The sequence below is a fragment of the Hypanus sabinus genome, chromosome 26 (genome assembly GCF_030144855.1).
Source record: "Hypanus sabinus isolate sHypSab1 chromosome 26, sHypSab1.hap1, whole genome shotgun sequence".
Taxonomy (NCBI): domain Eukaryota; kingdom Metazoa; phylum Chordata; class Chondrichthyes; order Myliobatiformes; family Dasyatidae; genus Hypanus; species Hypanus sabinus.
In genome coordinates, this window is record NC_082731.1 from 2,863,136 (window position 1) to 2,877,733 (window position 14,598).

A 14,598-nucleotide genomic window follows, 5' to 3' on the forward strand; every position below is an offset into this window, starting at 1 on the left:
CACCATGATAATTTAAGTACATATTTTAATGTCACATTTACTGCATATACCCAACTTGGTTTACAGATTAGACAAAATCACTAAACAAAGTATTACATACACCCTTGGAGGTTGACCTGGGGGTGCGGATATGGGGTTGTGGGGGGTGCGGGTGCTACCTCCCTGAAATGGGTGGGATGTCAGAGACCCAGTAGCTTTACCAGGTGTACTCTAAAGGTCTGTCATCATTATATGAAAAAAATAAACCACTGGAGGAATTCAGCAGGTCAGGCAGTACTGATGGAGGGAATTGGGCTGTCGACATTTCAAGTCGAGACCCTTCACCTGGAATGAAAGGAAAGGGGGACAGAGCCAGTCTAGAGAGGTGGAGGGGAGGGGAAGGGTGGTGGAGCGGACCGTAGAAGTTATGTCTTAGCAGCCTATGTTTAGCAGATACGCAACCCAGGCCAGTACGATATGGAGGGCAGGCTGTTGCCCATGAAGCAGGCTCCCTCTCTCTGTGCAGCTGATGAATTCACAGGAACGTCAGAGACCAAAATAGTTTGGCACCAGTGGCATTGCAGGAGTTGCCAGTTTCAACACAGCCTTAGGGACGCCAGCTCTGGATTTTTACTCAGTGATTTAGTTCCGGAGCTTTCCCCATGAGTGGGTATAACTGCAAAGCAGCCGAGGTTTGAGATCAGAGTTTTCCTTCTCCTAGATGAGCTGCCAACAACAGCTGACAAGCCCCATCTGCCTGAAGTAACAGGTTTTAAGGCCCCAGCGACCTGCCTTTCCCTCTTTCCCTGTCAGAAAGAATGTTTCTGCCAGGTTTACTAACAAAGCCACACCTGAAGGCCAGGATCTGGACTTGTCTCTAGGCTATTTGAGACACAACATTAGGTGGTGGGAGCTTATTCCCACTACCTCCCCACCCCCACCTATGACAACCTTAAGGAACCAAGATGGTGAATGGAGCTAAATTAATGCTTATAATTGTTTTTCTGATTGCAGGTGATAATATGGTAAAGCTGGCAAAAGAAGTTTTTGCATGTCACGGGGAATTGCTCTCTGGTGGTTTATTGGGCAGTAACAAGGCCCGAATACTGAGTCATCTGAAGTCTGGATATCCTGCGTTAATACCGTATCCTTGCAAATTACTCACATCTCGCATTACTCGCATGCCCAGACTGGGGCTGCTGCTCACTACTGCTTGGCCGGATGTAGACTTGAATTGCTGAATCTATGGAAAGGTACAATGAAACTCCAATAACCCGCTCTCCAACGTGGAAATACAGATGGTTCCGCATTAGTCATACAAGACGACACTTGGAGCAGCTCTGATTCCTTATCTAAGAAAAGGTGTGCTGTGAATAGGTCAATGGGTTTCAATAGGTACATTTAATGTCAGAGAAATGTATACAATATATATCCTGAAATTCTTTTTCTTCCCAAACATCCACAAAAACAGAAGAATGCCCCAAATAATGAATAAGAGTTAATCATTAGAACCCCAAAGGAACCGCCCCCCCCCCCAGCTCATTGGAGAGGGTAACTGGAAGCAGTAGCCACGAATTAGATTCCTTCTCAGAACATGGGTAAATATGCATTGATCTGCAGCTGCTTTATACCCAGGGAATCACTGAATGGTAATCAGGAACAGGGAGCAGGGAGCATTCATTCTCCCTGGCACATCAGGGAAAAATGCTGGGTGCTGTTTCCACCATCATCCTTGTGATGGATAAGCAATAGCAAACCCTTGTGCAGAGTTTTACCCCCTAATCTGGGGTAACTGGACATGAAATGCAGAAGAAAATTTCTGCCATTTCATCATGAGCTGATCCAATCTCCCCTTTAGTCCCATTCCCTTGCCTTCTCACCATAACTTTTGATGTCCTGACTACTCAGATACCTATCAATCTCTGCCTTAAATACACCCAATGACCCTGCCTCCACAGCTGCCTGTGCCAACAAATTCCAGAAATTCACCACCCTCTGGCTAAAGAAATTTCTCTGTTTTGAAAGAGTGCCCCTCCATTCTGAGGCTGTGCCCTCTTGTTCTAGACACTCCCACCATGGGAAACATCCTTTACACAACTACTCTGTCTAGGCCTTTCAATATTTGAAAGGTTTCAACGAGATCTCCCTCCTCAGCCTTCTGACTTCCAGCGAGTACAGACCCAGAGCATTCAAACGTTTGAAAACCCTTTGATTCCCAGAATCCTCCTTGTGAACCACCTCTGGACCCTCTCCAATACCAGCATATCTTTCCTTATATGAGGAGCCCAAAACTGTTCACAACACTCAAGGTGAGGCCTCACCAGTGTCTTACAAAGCCCTGCTCTTGTATTCTAGACCTCCTGAAATGAATGCTAACATTGCATTTGCCTTCCTCACCACCGACTCTAGCTGCAAGTTAACCTTGAGGGTGTTCTGCACAAGGACTCCCAAGTCCCCTTGCATCTGAGAATTTTGGATTTTCTCCGTTTAGAAAATAGTCTGCACGCTCCTACCAAAGTGCATGACCTTGCATTTTCCAACATATTTCATTTGTCACTTTCTTGCCTATTCTTCTTATCTGTCTAAGTCCTTTTGCAGGCTACCTGTTTCCTCAACACTACCTGCCCCTCTACCAATCTTCATATCACCTGCAAACTTGGCAACAAAGCCATCATCTAAATCATTTATATTCAGCTTAAAAAGAAGTGGTCCCAACTGTTACGTACCCCGTAACTGGGTCACTTACCAGCAAAGATAGAGAGGTCCATTAAAGTCTGATGGTACTATTTTTAACAGTATTTATTGATAAAAATACACAAAAATAATATCAATGCAAACATACAGATAATATACATCGTCAATATTAAATCTAAAAGCCCGGGTATAATAATAATCACTAAGAAATAGCTCTGTCATTGTCTAGGGGATAATGTATTGTCCGATGGAAATATAAAAGTCACTCAAGTTCATGCAGGCTGCAGCCTTTTGTTGGAGAGAGAGAGAGACGGATTTTTCTTAGAACTTGCCCGTTTTATGATGTCGATCCTTCGAGAGTTCCGTTGGTGTAGCTGGGACCAGCTCCTTTTGCTATTTAGCTAAGCCGCCTTCCGTGGTCAGGCCCACCAATTCCGAGGCAAATGGAAAAGGACACACTTGGGCTTTCCACCGGCTGTCGCTATTACGCTGTCACGGGATTTCTGGCATTTCTCCTGGTGCGTCTGAAGGGGCTGTTCCCCAAACCCTCTTTTATTCTGACTCACGGGGTCTCAGATGTCAATCAGGTCGGGATGATGCAATCCCTCAAACAACCCCCTCTGATCATTCCCTGAGGGCTTCCATGAAGTACAGTACTCAATACACAATTCCGTCTCCAAGAGACAATGTCCATTTCCCGTGGCTTTGTATCACTGAGGGGCCAGGACATTCCAAACCCCTTTGTGGATTCTGCGTGTCTTTCTCTCATTTCCTGGGTCTCCTGACCTGAATTAATAGTGATCTTGCGATTCTCAAAAAGGAGGGGGCTACTTTGTACCCTTCGGCCCCTCAGAGTTGGGGCACAGGCGTAACACAACACAGACCCCAGTGGAACACCACTAGTCACTGGCAACCAATCAGAAAAGGATCCTTTTATTCCCACTCGCTGCCTCCTTCCAATCAGCCAGTGCTCTAAGCATGCTGGTAACTTTCCTATAACACTATCAGCTTTTAATTTGGTAAGCAACCTCATGTGTGGCACCTAGTTAATGCCTTCTGAAAATCCAAATATACAACATCCACTACATTCCCCTTTATCTATCCTACTTGTAATCCCCTCAAAGAATTCCAGCAAATTCGTCAGGCAAGCGTTTCCCTCAAGGAAACCACGCTGACTTTGTCCTTTCTTGTCCTGTGTAACCGAGTATTCCATAACCTCATCCTTAACAACTGACACCACTATCTCCCCAACCACTGGGGTCAGGCTAACTGGTCTATAATTTCCTTTCGCTGCCTTCCTCCTTTCTTAAAGAGTGGAGTAACATTTGCAATTTTCCAGCCCTTGGCACCATGTGAGAGTCAAATGATTTTTAAAAGATAATGCCTCCACAATCTCTAATGCTACCACTTTCAGAACCCAGAGTGCAGTTCATCTGGTCCGGGTGACTTAGGTCTATCAGCTTTTTGATCACCTTCTCCCTTGTAATAGTAACGACCCTCTTTTCTCCATCTTCACACATTCCTACATCTGACACACTGCTAGTCCTCCACAGTAAAGACTGATGCAAAATACTCACTTAGTTCATCTGCCATCTCTTTGTCCCCATTATTATTTCTCTTGCCTCATTTTCTAGTGGTCCTATATCCACATTTACCATTCTTTTACCTTTCACGTACTTAAAAAAGCTTTTACTATCTACTTTGATATTGTTTGCGAGCTTGCTTTCATATTTCATCTTTTTCCTTCTAATGATTCTTTCAGTTACTCTCTGTACATTTTTAAAAGCTTCCCAATCCTCTACCTTCCCACTAATTTTTCCTTTGTTGTATCCCCTTTATTTTATTTTTATAATAGCTTTGACTTCCCTTGTCAGCCACGGTTGTACTACTTTGCCATTTGAGTATTTCTTTGTTTTTGAAATACACATGTCCTGCACCTTCCTCATTTTCCCCAGAAACTCACACCATTTATGCTCTGCTGTCATTCCTGTCAGCATCTCCTTCCAATTTACTTTGGCCAACTCCTCTCTCAAACCACTGTAATTTCCTTTACTTCACTAAGATACTGCTACGTCAGACTTTATTTCCTCTCGATCAAGTTTCATGTTGAACTCAGTCATATTGTGATCACTGGCTCCTAAATGTTCTTTTACCTTAAGCCCCCTAATTGCCTCCGGTTCTTTACATAAGACCCAATCCAGTATAGCTGATCCCCTAGTAGGTTCAATGAGAAACTGCTCTAAGAAGCCACCTTGTAGGCATTCAACAAACTCACTCTCTTGAGATCCATTACCAACCTGATTTTCCAACTTAACCTGCATGTTAAAGTCTCCCATGACAACCATAACATTGTCCTTTTGACTCACCTTTTCTATTTCCTTTTGTAATCTATTGTCCATATCACAGCTACTGTTGGAGGCCTGTATATAAAAGGACCCTGCCATGAGGGTCCTTTTACCCTCGCAGTTTCTTAACTCAACCCACAAGGATTCAACATCTTCTGATCCTATGTCACATCTTTCCATTGATTTGATGCCATTCTTTACCAGCAGAGCTGCACCACCCCCTCTGTCTACCTTCCTATCCCTCCAATACAACGTGTAACCTTGGACATTCAGCTCCCAACTACAACATTCCTTCAGCCACGATTCAGCGATGACCACAACTTCATACCTGACAATCAGTAATATTGTAACAGGATCATCCACCTTATTTCTTATACTCCGTGCATTCAGATATAACACTGAGTACTGTATTTGCTACCCTTTTAGATTCTGCATCCCTAATGCACTGCTTCTCAGCCTGCTGGCTGCAACTTTGTTCTATCATCTGCCTGCCCATCCTGACAGTGACTGCACACTATCTTTGCTCTTATGCCATCCGTCCTATCCATCCATGATAGAAGTTTATAAAATTATGAGGCAGAATCTTTTTCCAGCAGAGAGATATCAAATACTAGACGGCATGTATGTGAGGAGAGATTAGAAAATATAAAGCAATGTTGCAGTTGGGATTGGCTTATTGTTGTCATGAAGACTGAGTTATAGTAAAAGGGTTGCATGCTTTCTGTTTGTACAGATCAGATCTTTACACAGAGCATTGAGCTAGAACAAAGTGCATAAACAATAACAATGCAGAACTGCCACAGATAAAATGCAGGATCATAGTGAGATAGATTGTGGGCTGAAGGGTCTGTTCCTGTTCTCTACTGTTCTGTGTTCACCGACCTGGGATCTCTTTGCCCTCCCCAATCTAGCTGTCACTGGGTGGTAATCGGGAGCTGTCTGCTTTCCCCTTTCTCCCATGCCTCAGGAGTAGAATCAGGAGCAGGAAACCCGGTGAATTCCTCCCTCTCCATGTCCCCTCTGTAACTCTGAAGAGAACAGACCATCGGTAGCTCACCTGAGAGTTTACAGGGTCAATTTGAGTTTATTGACAGATGCACAAGTACGAGGAGGTATGGGTACAATGACAAGCTTGCCTCCAGCGGCATCAGAGGCACTTAGGTGCAGACAACACACGTACACAAAAAAACAATTATAACACCATAGGGCATCAGAGGAGAGTTAGGCTATTCTGCTCCAGTACTCAATCATGGCTGGTTTATTATCCTCTCAACCCCATTCTCCTGCCTCTCCTCATACCCCATGATGCCCTCACTAATCAAGAACCTACCAATCTCTGCTTTACCCAGTGACAGCTTCCACAACCATCTGTGGCAATGATTCACCACCATCTGGCTAAAGAAATTCCTCCTCGTCTCTGTTCAAAAGGGACGTTCCTTTATTCTGAGGCTGTGCGCTCTGGTCCTAGACTCTCCCACTACAGGAAACATCCTCTCCACAGCCTTTAAGTATTCGATAGGTTTCATTGAGATCATTCCTCCCCCTCATTCTTCTAAACTCCAGTGAGTGAAAGCCCCGAGCCATCAAATGACTTATTCCTGGGATCGTTCTCGTGAACCTCTGGACCCTCTCCAAAGCCAGCAACATACTTTATACATTTTTACATAATTTATAAATATACAAGAACAAATGTCAAAATATTAGTGCAATATAAAAACAATGAGAGAAAAGTCCAAAGAGTGACTTGCAGTTAAGGAGGGTTAAATTGTTAATGTACTTTGTGTTTTTATTGGTAATCCGAGATGAGAGGGAGCATGGGGCATGCCATTAACACCCTGTTTGCTTCACTGCAAATCGCTACATTCCATAACTACAGGAAGCTACGATGAAGATTTCAACCACGAGCCCTGCCTGAGGAGAGGACACAGAGCTCACTGGGCGGTGGTGTCAGGTGAGTTCCAACACCATGTGGAGCTGTACCAGTGTCAGCGCCTTACAGCTGGAATATCCAATTTACTGTGTAGTGGCTTAACTGCTGAGTCTGGAATTTCTCCTTAGTTCAAAGTAAATTACATATTTGTCATCATATACAATCCTGAGGTTCTTTTAAAACAAATCTATTTATTGAGATATGGCACAGAACAGGCCCTTTGAGTCCTCTGAGCTGAGCTGCCCAGCAACACTGAATTTAACCCTAGCTTAATCTCGAAACAATTTACAATGACCAATTCACCTACTAACTGGTACATCTGGACTGTGGGAGAAAACCAGAGCAACCAGAGGAAACCTATAATGTCACAGGGGGAATGTACAAACTCCTTACAGACAGGTTTAAATCTGGATCACTGTCTCAGTAAAGTGTTTTGCTAACCACTACGCTACTGTAGTAAATATTGTTCTCGACATTTATCTTCTTTTTTCTTTTTGTATTTACACAGTTTGTTGTCTGTTGTGGGCATTCACAATAAGTACATAGAAACACAATAGAATCAATGAACGATTGCACCCAACAGGATGGATAAACAACCAATGCACATAAAACAACAAACTGCGCAAATACAGAAGAAATATAATAAATATCAAGAATGGTATTTATTACGGGAGCGTAGTTACACCATTACGGCTCAGGGTGTCAATTCGGAGTTCAATTCCAGTGTCATCTGTAAGGAGTCTGTACACCCTCCCTATGGAAGCTGTGGGAATTCCCCGGGGTCCTCCCACAGTCGTACCGGGTAGGTTAATTGGTGATTGTAAATTGTCCTGTTTAAGATTAGGGTTAATTGGGGTTGTCCAGGGTTGCTGGGTGGGACAGTGTCCCATTATTTCATGCCATTTTGAGGTGTTTTTTTTCTGTAGGAACCAATAGGAAGTGACTGGGTGTCTTCCAGTGTCCCAAAACATTCTTTTAGAATCTATACAGCCTCACTGTACAAAGTCACTGCTTTTCACCTTTCAAAATCCCTTCTGTAGCTTTGCTCAGCAAACACGAGGAAATCTGCAGATGCTGGAAATTCAAACAACACACACAAAATGCTGGTGGAACATAGCAGGCCAGGTGGCATCTGTAGGGAGAAGCGCTGTCGACGTTTCGGGCCGAGACCCTTCGTCCGGACTTTGCTCCTTTGCTGGTCTTCAGCTTCACAAACCCAGAAGTCTGAATTCTCTCGCTGAACCCTGCTTGCCTCTAAAGATCTGTAAGACTGATTGGCTTGACTTTGGATCACACCCACCTTGTTTCTCAGCAGACATTTTATGATTGGGCATCACTGAAACACTTTGTCTCCCTTGTTGCTACAGAACTTGATGCAGATTTTTGCAACATGCAGAACATTTACATTTACTTGCAATATAAAGAACTTCATAGCCAGTAAAATTTAATCACCATAGAGGATCTTCCCAGGTTACAAATGCCAATTGTATGTAGAGTGCACACATACAAACCTGTGTTTGGGAGACCAGTGGGATGGATTCTGGGTTGTCGGCATCTACAAGGCCTGGGAGCTTGGTTTGTGGCAATATCTCTATACACTGGTTTAACTACACACTGCCCTCAGATGGGCTAAGATTTTATTTAAGTATATTGCCCAGAAGTCTCTGACTTCCAAACTGTTCAGGTTAAGCAACTGAACCCTGTCACATCCACACTCATATCATTTTACTGTAGAGAGCCCTGACAAGCTGTTTCGCTGCATGGTGCGGAAACTGCACTGCAGCAAACAGTGCTCTACAATGGGTCGTCAAAAATCCCGAAAGCATCACCGGCACCAGCCTACCTGCCATCAAGGACATGTGTATATACAGAGTGGTGTCAGAAAAGGGCCAGAAACATCATGAAGGATCCCATCCACCCTACTGTGGACTGTTTGTCCCACTCCAATCAAGGAGGGCCCTACGTAGCAACCACCAGACTCAAAAACAGTTACTTTCTCCAGGCAGTAAAGCTGATCAACACCTCCACCCACTACTTTATCATTTCCCATCAGTCACCTTATGTACAGCCTTATGGACAGACAATATGTTAAGTAGGGATCCGTGCACAATTCTGATTTGATGGGGTCAGACGTGAGAGCGTGGAGGAACATCTGGAGAAACTTCTGAAATGCCCGCTACGCTGCCGCTGCTACTGTGCGGTCCGGAATCTCCAGATGAGAAGGCCTCCGAGACCTCGGCTTTGCTTGTTTCAGCGGCTGGGATGAGGTCGAAGGCGCTCGGCAGAGGATGGTGCCCAGGAGGCTGTATCGGAGGGGCTGGTCGGAGGCATTAATTTTTATTGAATATCAGATGTGATGCAGCATTATCCTGATCAGTCTTTTCTGTAGCACAACACTGGAATTGGATTTGAAAAGGGACATAATGGAGAAAAGAACACACACAAAATGCTGGTGGAACACAGCAGGCCAGGCAGCATCTATAGGGAGAAGCACTGTCGACGTTTCAGGCTGAGACCTTTTGTCAGGACTAGAGATAATGGAGAAAAGTTTCTTATTCAGTTGTGGGGTCATTCTCTGCATATTTATGTAGATTCCAGAGAATATGACATCTCAATAAAAATTCTCAGTCAGCATTTGTCACACAGCTCCAGTTAATGTGAAAGGGCCTAGATTGTTTCTCTTCTAGAAGTGGTGATGCAGGCCAGAGTGGGCAAGGAACTTTCATGCAAGAGATTAATTAATCTTTTATACCATTCTTCCTCATTTTAAAGCAATAAATTCTCAGTACTTTACTGCATACCTACTTGTCACTTTAAAATTGCATTAAACATAGTGACATTAATCATTGTGCTCCATCATTTTTACACTTTTTTCTTATTAGCTTTATTTGTCATACGTACATCAAAAATGTATTCATTTATTGAGATACAACTTGGAATAGCTTCGTCAAGACATGGCATCCAACAACCCCAATTTAACCCTAGCGTATTCGCAGGACAATTTACAATGACCAATTAATCTAATACCCAGTACGAAGGAAACTGGAGTACCATGGAGAGGACGTACAGACTCCTTACTGAGGACATCAGAATTGAACTCCAAACATATTGTCTGCTACACAACCGTGGTGCCCAAAGCATAGTTTGTGTCAGCTCAAATTGGTGAGGATTGTGCCCACAAGTGTCGCTGTACAACACTGTACGGTGGGGGGTGGGGGAGGTACTAGAGCACCCAGAGGAAGTCCACATGGTCACGCAAAGAACATACAAACTCCATTGTTCGGTCAATTTAAACGCAGGACAGATAGACTGAAAAGTCAGGGTGTTGGGATCAGAGGTGAGAGGTGGTTTTGCTCACTCTCTGCAATGGTCACTCCTCTCTCTGCAGTGCTGAGGTGATGAAGACCGCCCTGGCCACTGTGCTCTGTGCCCGCTAATATGATGAACTGATAAGCAAGTTTAATTGTACAGCATTTTTCAAACACAAGGTAGTTCAAAATGCTTTACACAGAACAAGATATAAAAATCAAACATCAAATTTCAGACAATATATAAAAGTAAAATCACACAAAATAGAATAATAATATACAAAATAGATAAATAGAAGTTACAGTGCAGGAAATTCTAATTAAAAGCTACAGTAAAAAGAGAAGTTTTAAAAGAGCTTAAAGGCTGGGGCAGACTTCAGATCCTCTGGAAGGTTATTCCAGATATGTGAAGCGTAGTAACTAAAAGCTGCTTCACCATGTTCAGTTTTGACCCTGGGGACAGTAAGATGACCTGAGAGCTTGGGAAGGTTCACAATGCGGCAAAGAGATGGGAGATGTAATTTAGCCCTTGACCATTCAGTGCTTTATAAACCAATAATATTTTAAATTCTGTCCTCTGATGGTTGTGAGAACTGGGTTGATATGTTCTACTTTCTTGGTCTTCGTGAGACTCGAGCAGCAGTGTTCTGAAGGTTTTTTTTCAACAGAGACCTGTGAAAACACTGTTACAGTAGTCAAGTCTACTAAAAATAAATGCATGGACAAGTTTTTCTGAATCTTGCTGAGGCATAAACTCTTTAACTCTTGCTATAATTTTTAAGATGGCAGTAAGCTGACTTGGTAATTGTGGCGGTTAAAATTTCAGTCGGAGTCCATCACAACACCAAGGTTTCTGGCTTCCAATGTGGTCTGCAACAACATGGATTCCAAGGGAGCACAGACTTTTAATTGTTCTTTTTCGCACCAAAAGCAACGCCAGGCTTTGGGCCTACTCTGGTCCGATCCGGGTTTAGATCTGAGGACTCAATTTTGGTTCGGAATGCTGTTGTTTGCTTCAATTGTTTGTAAGATCAGCATTTTTTAAAATCCTTTCTCTTGTGCATTAAGTGTTGGTCTTTTATTTTTTTTTCTTTAATTGGGTTCTTTTCGGTTTCTTGCTTTGTGGTTATCTAAGTAAACAAACCTCAAGGTTGTATAATATATACAGTCTTTGATAATAAATGTACTTGAATTTTGTAGACAGCAATGGGAATCAAATCCCAAACAGCTAGCTCTGTGAAGTGTGAAACTGGCACTACCATGCCACTGTTTGCATATTAAGGATGCACTCCCAAATAATTAATGAAGAGATGGATGATTAGCTTGTAGTTTGATCACCAAATTAGTTGGCCATTCAACAGGTTTGTTTTCCACTTCTGCACGGCAGTGTCTCCCCCACCCTCCATTTTAACCAAATTTTACAGAAGCACCATAGAGAGTGGCCTGACCAACAGCATCACCATCTGGTATGGTAATAACAAAGCTCCTACAAAAGATTGAGAGGAGCATTGGGATCTCTCTTCAGCCCATTAGAGACAGTTATCATGAGCACTGCATATGCAGGGCCCTTAGCATTATCAATCATCCCTCCCATCTGTCAACAATCTCTTTGACACCCTACCATCAGGCACAAGGTACCATAGCATTAGGACAAGGACTGTAGGATGGGAGACACCTTGGTCTGGAGGAATGTTGTCTCGTTTTGACAGTATGCAGCTGTAGAGTTGAATGGCTATAAACTTGAGCTTTAACCCATTTGTCTTTTTGTGGTTGTACAGGAGCACTGCTGGGATTGAGATGTGAACTGTTGGAGGACATCTATGAGAAGGATCCTGACATCCCTGGTCTCTACTACCCGAAGGGAGGTGTGAGCAGAGCTTCCTACTCTGAGGACTGTGTTGTTGAGTCCCACCTGCTGGCCAAGCAAGGGAAGAGCCTGAAGTACCAGCTATGGGAGTATGAGCTGGTTCACAGGAGCAACACGCAGCTGACAGAATTCAGCCCAAAGCGAGACAATGATGGAACGTCCTACGTTATACCCGAGGGTGGTGTGAAGCTGGGACTTTGTGGGGTTGTGATTCTTCTACAGCCATTGTTCTCAGAATCAAAGTTGACAGCTTCTATTACTAATAAATAAGAAAAAACTCCCATTGTAATTTGCAGATCACATCTTTACTATCAGGACTTTTTTTACCCCTTCACTTCCTCGGCTCTACCTTCCAATCCTGTGCAACCCTTCTCATGATTTGATTTCATTTTTTAAACAGAGCTATGCTACCCCCTCTGCCAACCTGCCAGTCCTTTCAATAAAATGCTTGGACATTAAGATCTCAGCTATAATCTTCTTTCAGCCACTATTCAGTGAATTCTACATCATACATGCCAATCTATAACTGTGCTACCTTATTCTGTATACTGCAGACATTCAGTGTAACACCTTCAGTCCTGTATTCACCCTTTTTGATTTTGTCCACCTTTTACATTGCAACTCATCTTGTTAACTGCAATTTTGCCCTGTCATTTGCTAGCAGTCTCACCACACACTACCTGTTTGTAAACCAGATCCTTGGCACTTTTTCTCCAGTTCCCCTCTCCTTGACAAATTAGCTTAAACACATCCAAACTGCTCTAGCAACCCTGCCTGCAAGGACACTGGTCCCTTCGGGTTCAGCTGCAACCCAGGTACCTTCCCCAAAAAGAGATCCCAATGATGCTGGAATCTCCACCCCACATTTATCTGCCAGATTATCCTATGCTTACTGTCACTGCTGATGGCATGGGCAGCAATCCAGAAATTACTACCCTGCAGGTCTTTCTACCCGGCTCCCTGAAATCTCTCTTCAGGACCTCCTCACCCATCATTGGTGCCAACATGTACCAAAACTTCTAGCTGTTCACCAGTGCCCTTTAGAATGCTGTGGATCCCAGACATCCCCGACCCTGGCAACATACCATCCGAGTGTCCACAGAACCTCATCAAGAAAGCCTCTGATCTCAAACCTTCATTAACTTGAAGTCATACCCACTCTTAGGAAATCAGAGCATTGAGTATAGGAGTTGGTACAAGGCCAAATTGGTGAGGCCAAATTTGGAGTATTGTGTACAGTTCTGGTCACTGAATTATAGGAAAGATGTCAAAATAGAGTACAGAGGAGATTTTCTAGAATGTTACCTAAGTTACCGAGAAACATTGAACAAGTTAGGTCTTTATTCTTTGGAGTGTAGCAGGTTGAAGGGGGACTTGATAGAGGTATTTAAAATTATGAGGGGGATAGATAGAGTTGACATGGATAGGCTTTTTCCATTGAGAGTAGGGGAGATTCAAACAAGACATGAATTGAGAGTTGGGGGTAAAAGTTTAGGGATAACATGAGGGGGAACTTCTTTACTCAGAGTGGTAGCTGTGTGGAACGAGCTTCCAGTATAAGTGGTAGAGGCAGGTTTGATTTAGTCATTTAAAAAAAATAGGTATATGGACAGGAAAGGAATGTAGGTTTATGGGCCGAGTGCAGGTAGGTGGGACCAGGTGAGAGTAAGTGTTCGGCGCGGACTAGAAGGGCCAAGATGGCCTGTTTCCGTGCTGTAATTATTATATGGTTAAGGCTTTGGGAGTTAACCCGGAGGGAAAATCTGGAGCTAGAATTCCTAACTCAACTACATTGAATTCAACGCTGACTGGCAATTCCTGCAATGTTCTAAGCCATTTCTTTGGATTTATCAGCTGCATGAAGGGGGAGCCTGCTGCATGGGAACAGCTTGCTCTCTGTATCATACTGCCCTTGCTTGCATATACAGCTAGGATGCAACATCCATGGTCAACACCAACCAAATGAAGGCCTAATTAGGCTAACACATTATGGGCCAAAGGGCCTGTACTGTTCTATCTTCCAAGTGTATTCACTGCTTTAATGAAGTAAACGAGGGAGCTTCACTCAGAGCCATGAGATGATGATTGGGATCAGGACAAGAGTGCCATGTTGTACCCTGTTTATCTGAAAGAGTAGAGTCCTCTGAATACTTCATTCAAAAGACAACTCCTCCATTGTACAACACTCACATGCTACTACACCAGGAATGTCAATTGAACAATGCTAACTTTATTAATTTAACTGTATGCAGTTTAGACAGTGTGGTTGGAGAGGGACTATTAATTTGTAGCTGATATAATGAGGTCCATAACACACTGCACATACTTCAAACTTCTGCCTCAATTAAACACTGACATTCTCAGTTTGTGGCTCATGAGCATCTTGGAGAATTATTATAACAGCAGATTTATAATCCTTTTGATCAAATATTTAACTCACACTAACACATCTGTATTCTCTTATTGATGGAATTA

The 14,598-nt window shown here is 43.3% G+C and overlaps 1 protein-coding gene across 2 annotated transcripts in view; it reads left to right on the forward strand.

Moving 5' to 3' along the window:
* actmap (actin maturation protease) overlaps positions 1-14,582 on the forward strand; it is a 42,515-nt gene extending 27,933 nt beyond the window's left edge. For both annotated transcript variants that reach the window (XM_059951373.1, XM_059951374.1), the window contains 3 exons: positions 994-1,123; positions 6,899-6,969; positions 12,035-14,582. In XM_059951373.1, coding sequence (XP_059807356.1) covers positions 994-1,123; positions 6,899-6,969; positions 12,035-12,393 — 560 coding nt within the window. In that variant the 3' untranslated portion in view covers positions 12,394-14,582. The remainder of the gene's footprint in view (positions 1-993; positions 1,124-6,898; positions 6,970-12,034) is intronic.
* The last annotated feature ends 16 nt before the right edge of the window (positions 14,583-14,598 follow it).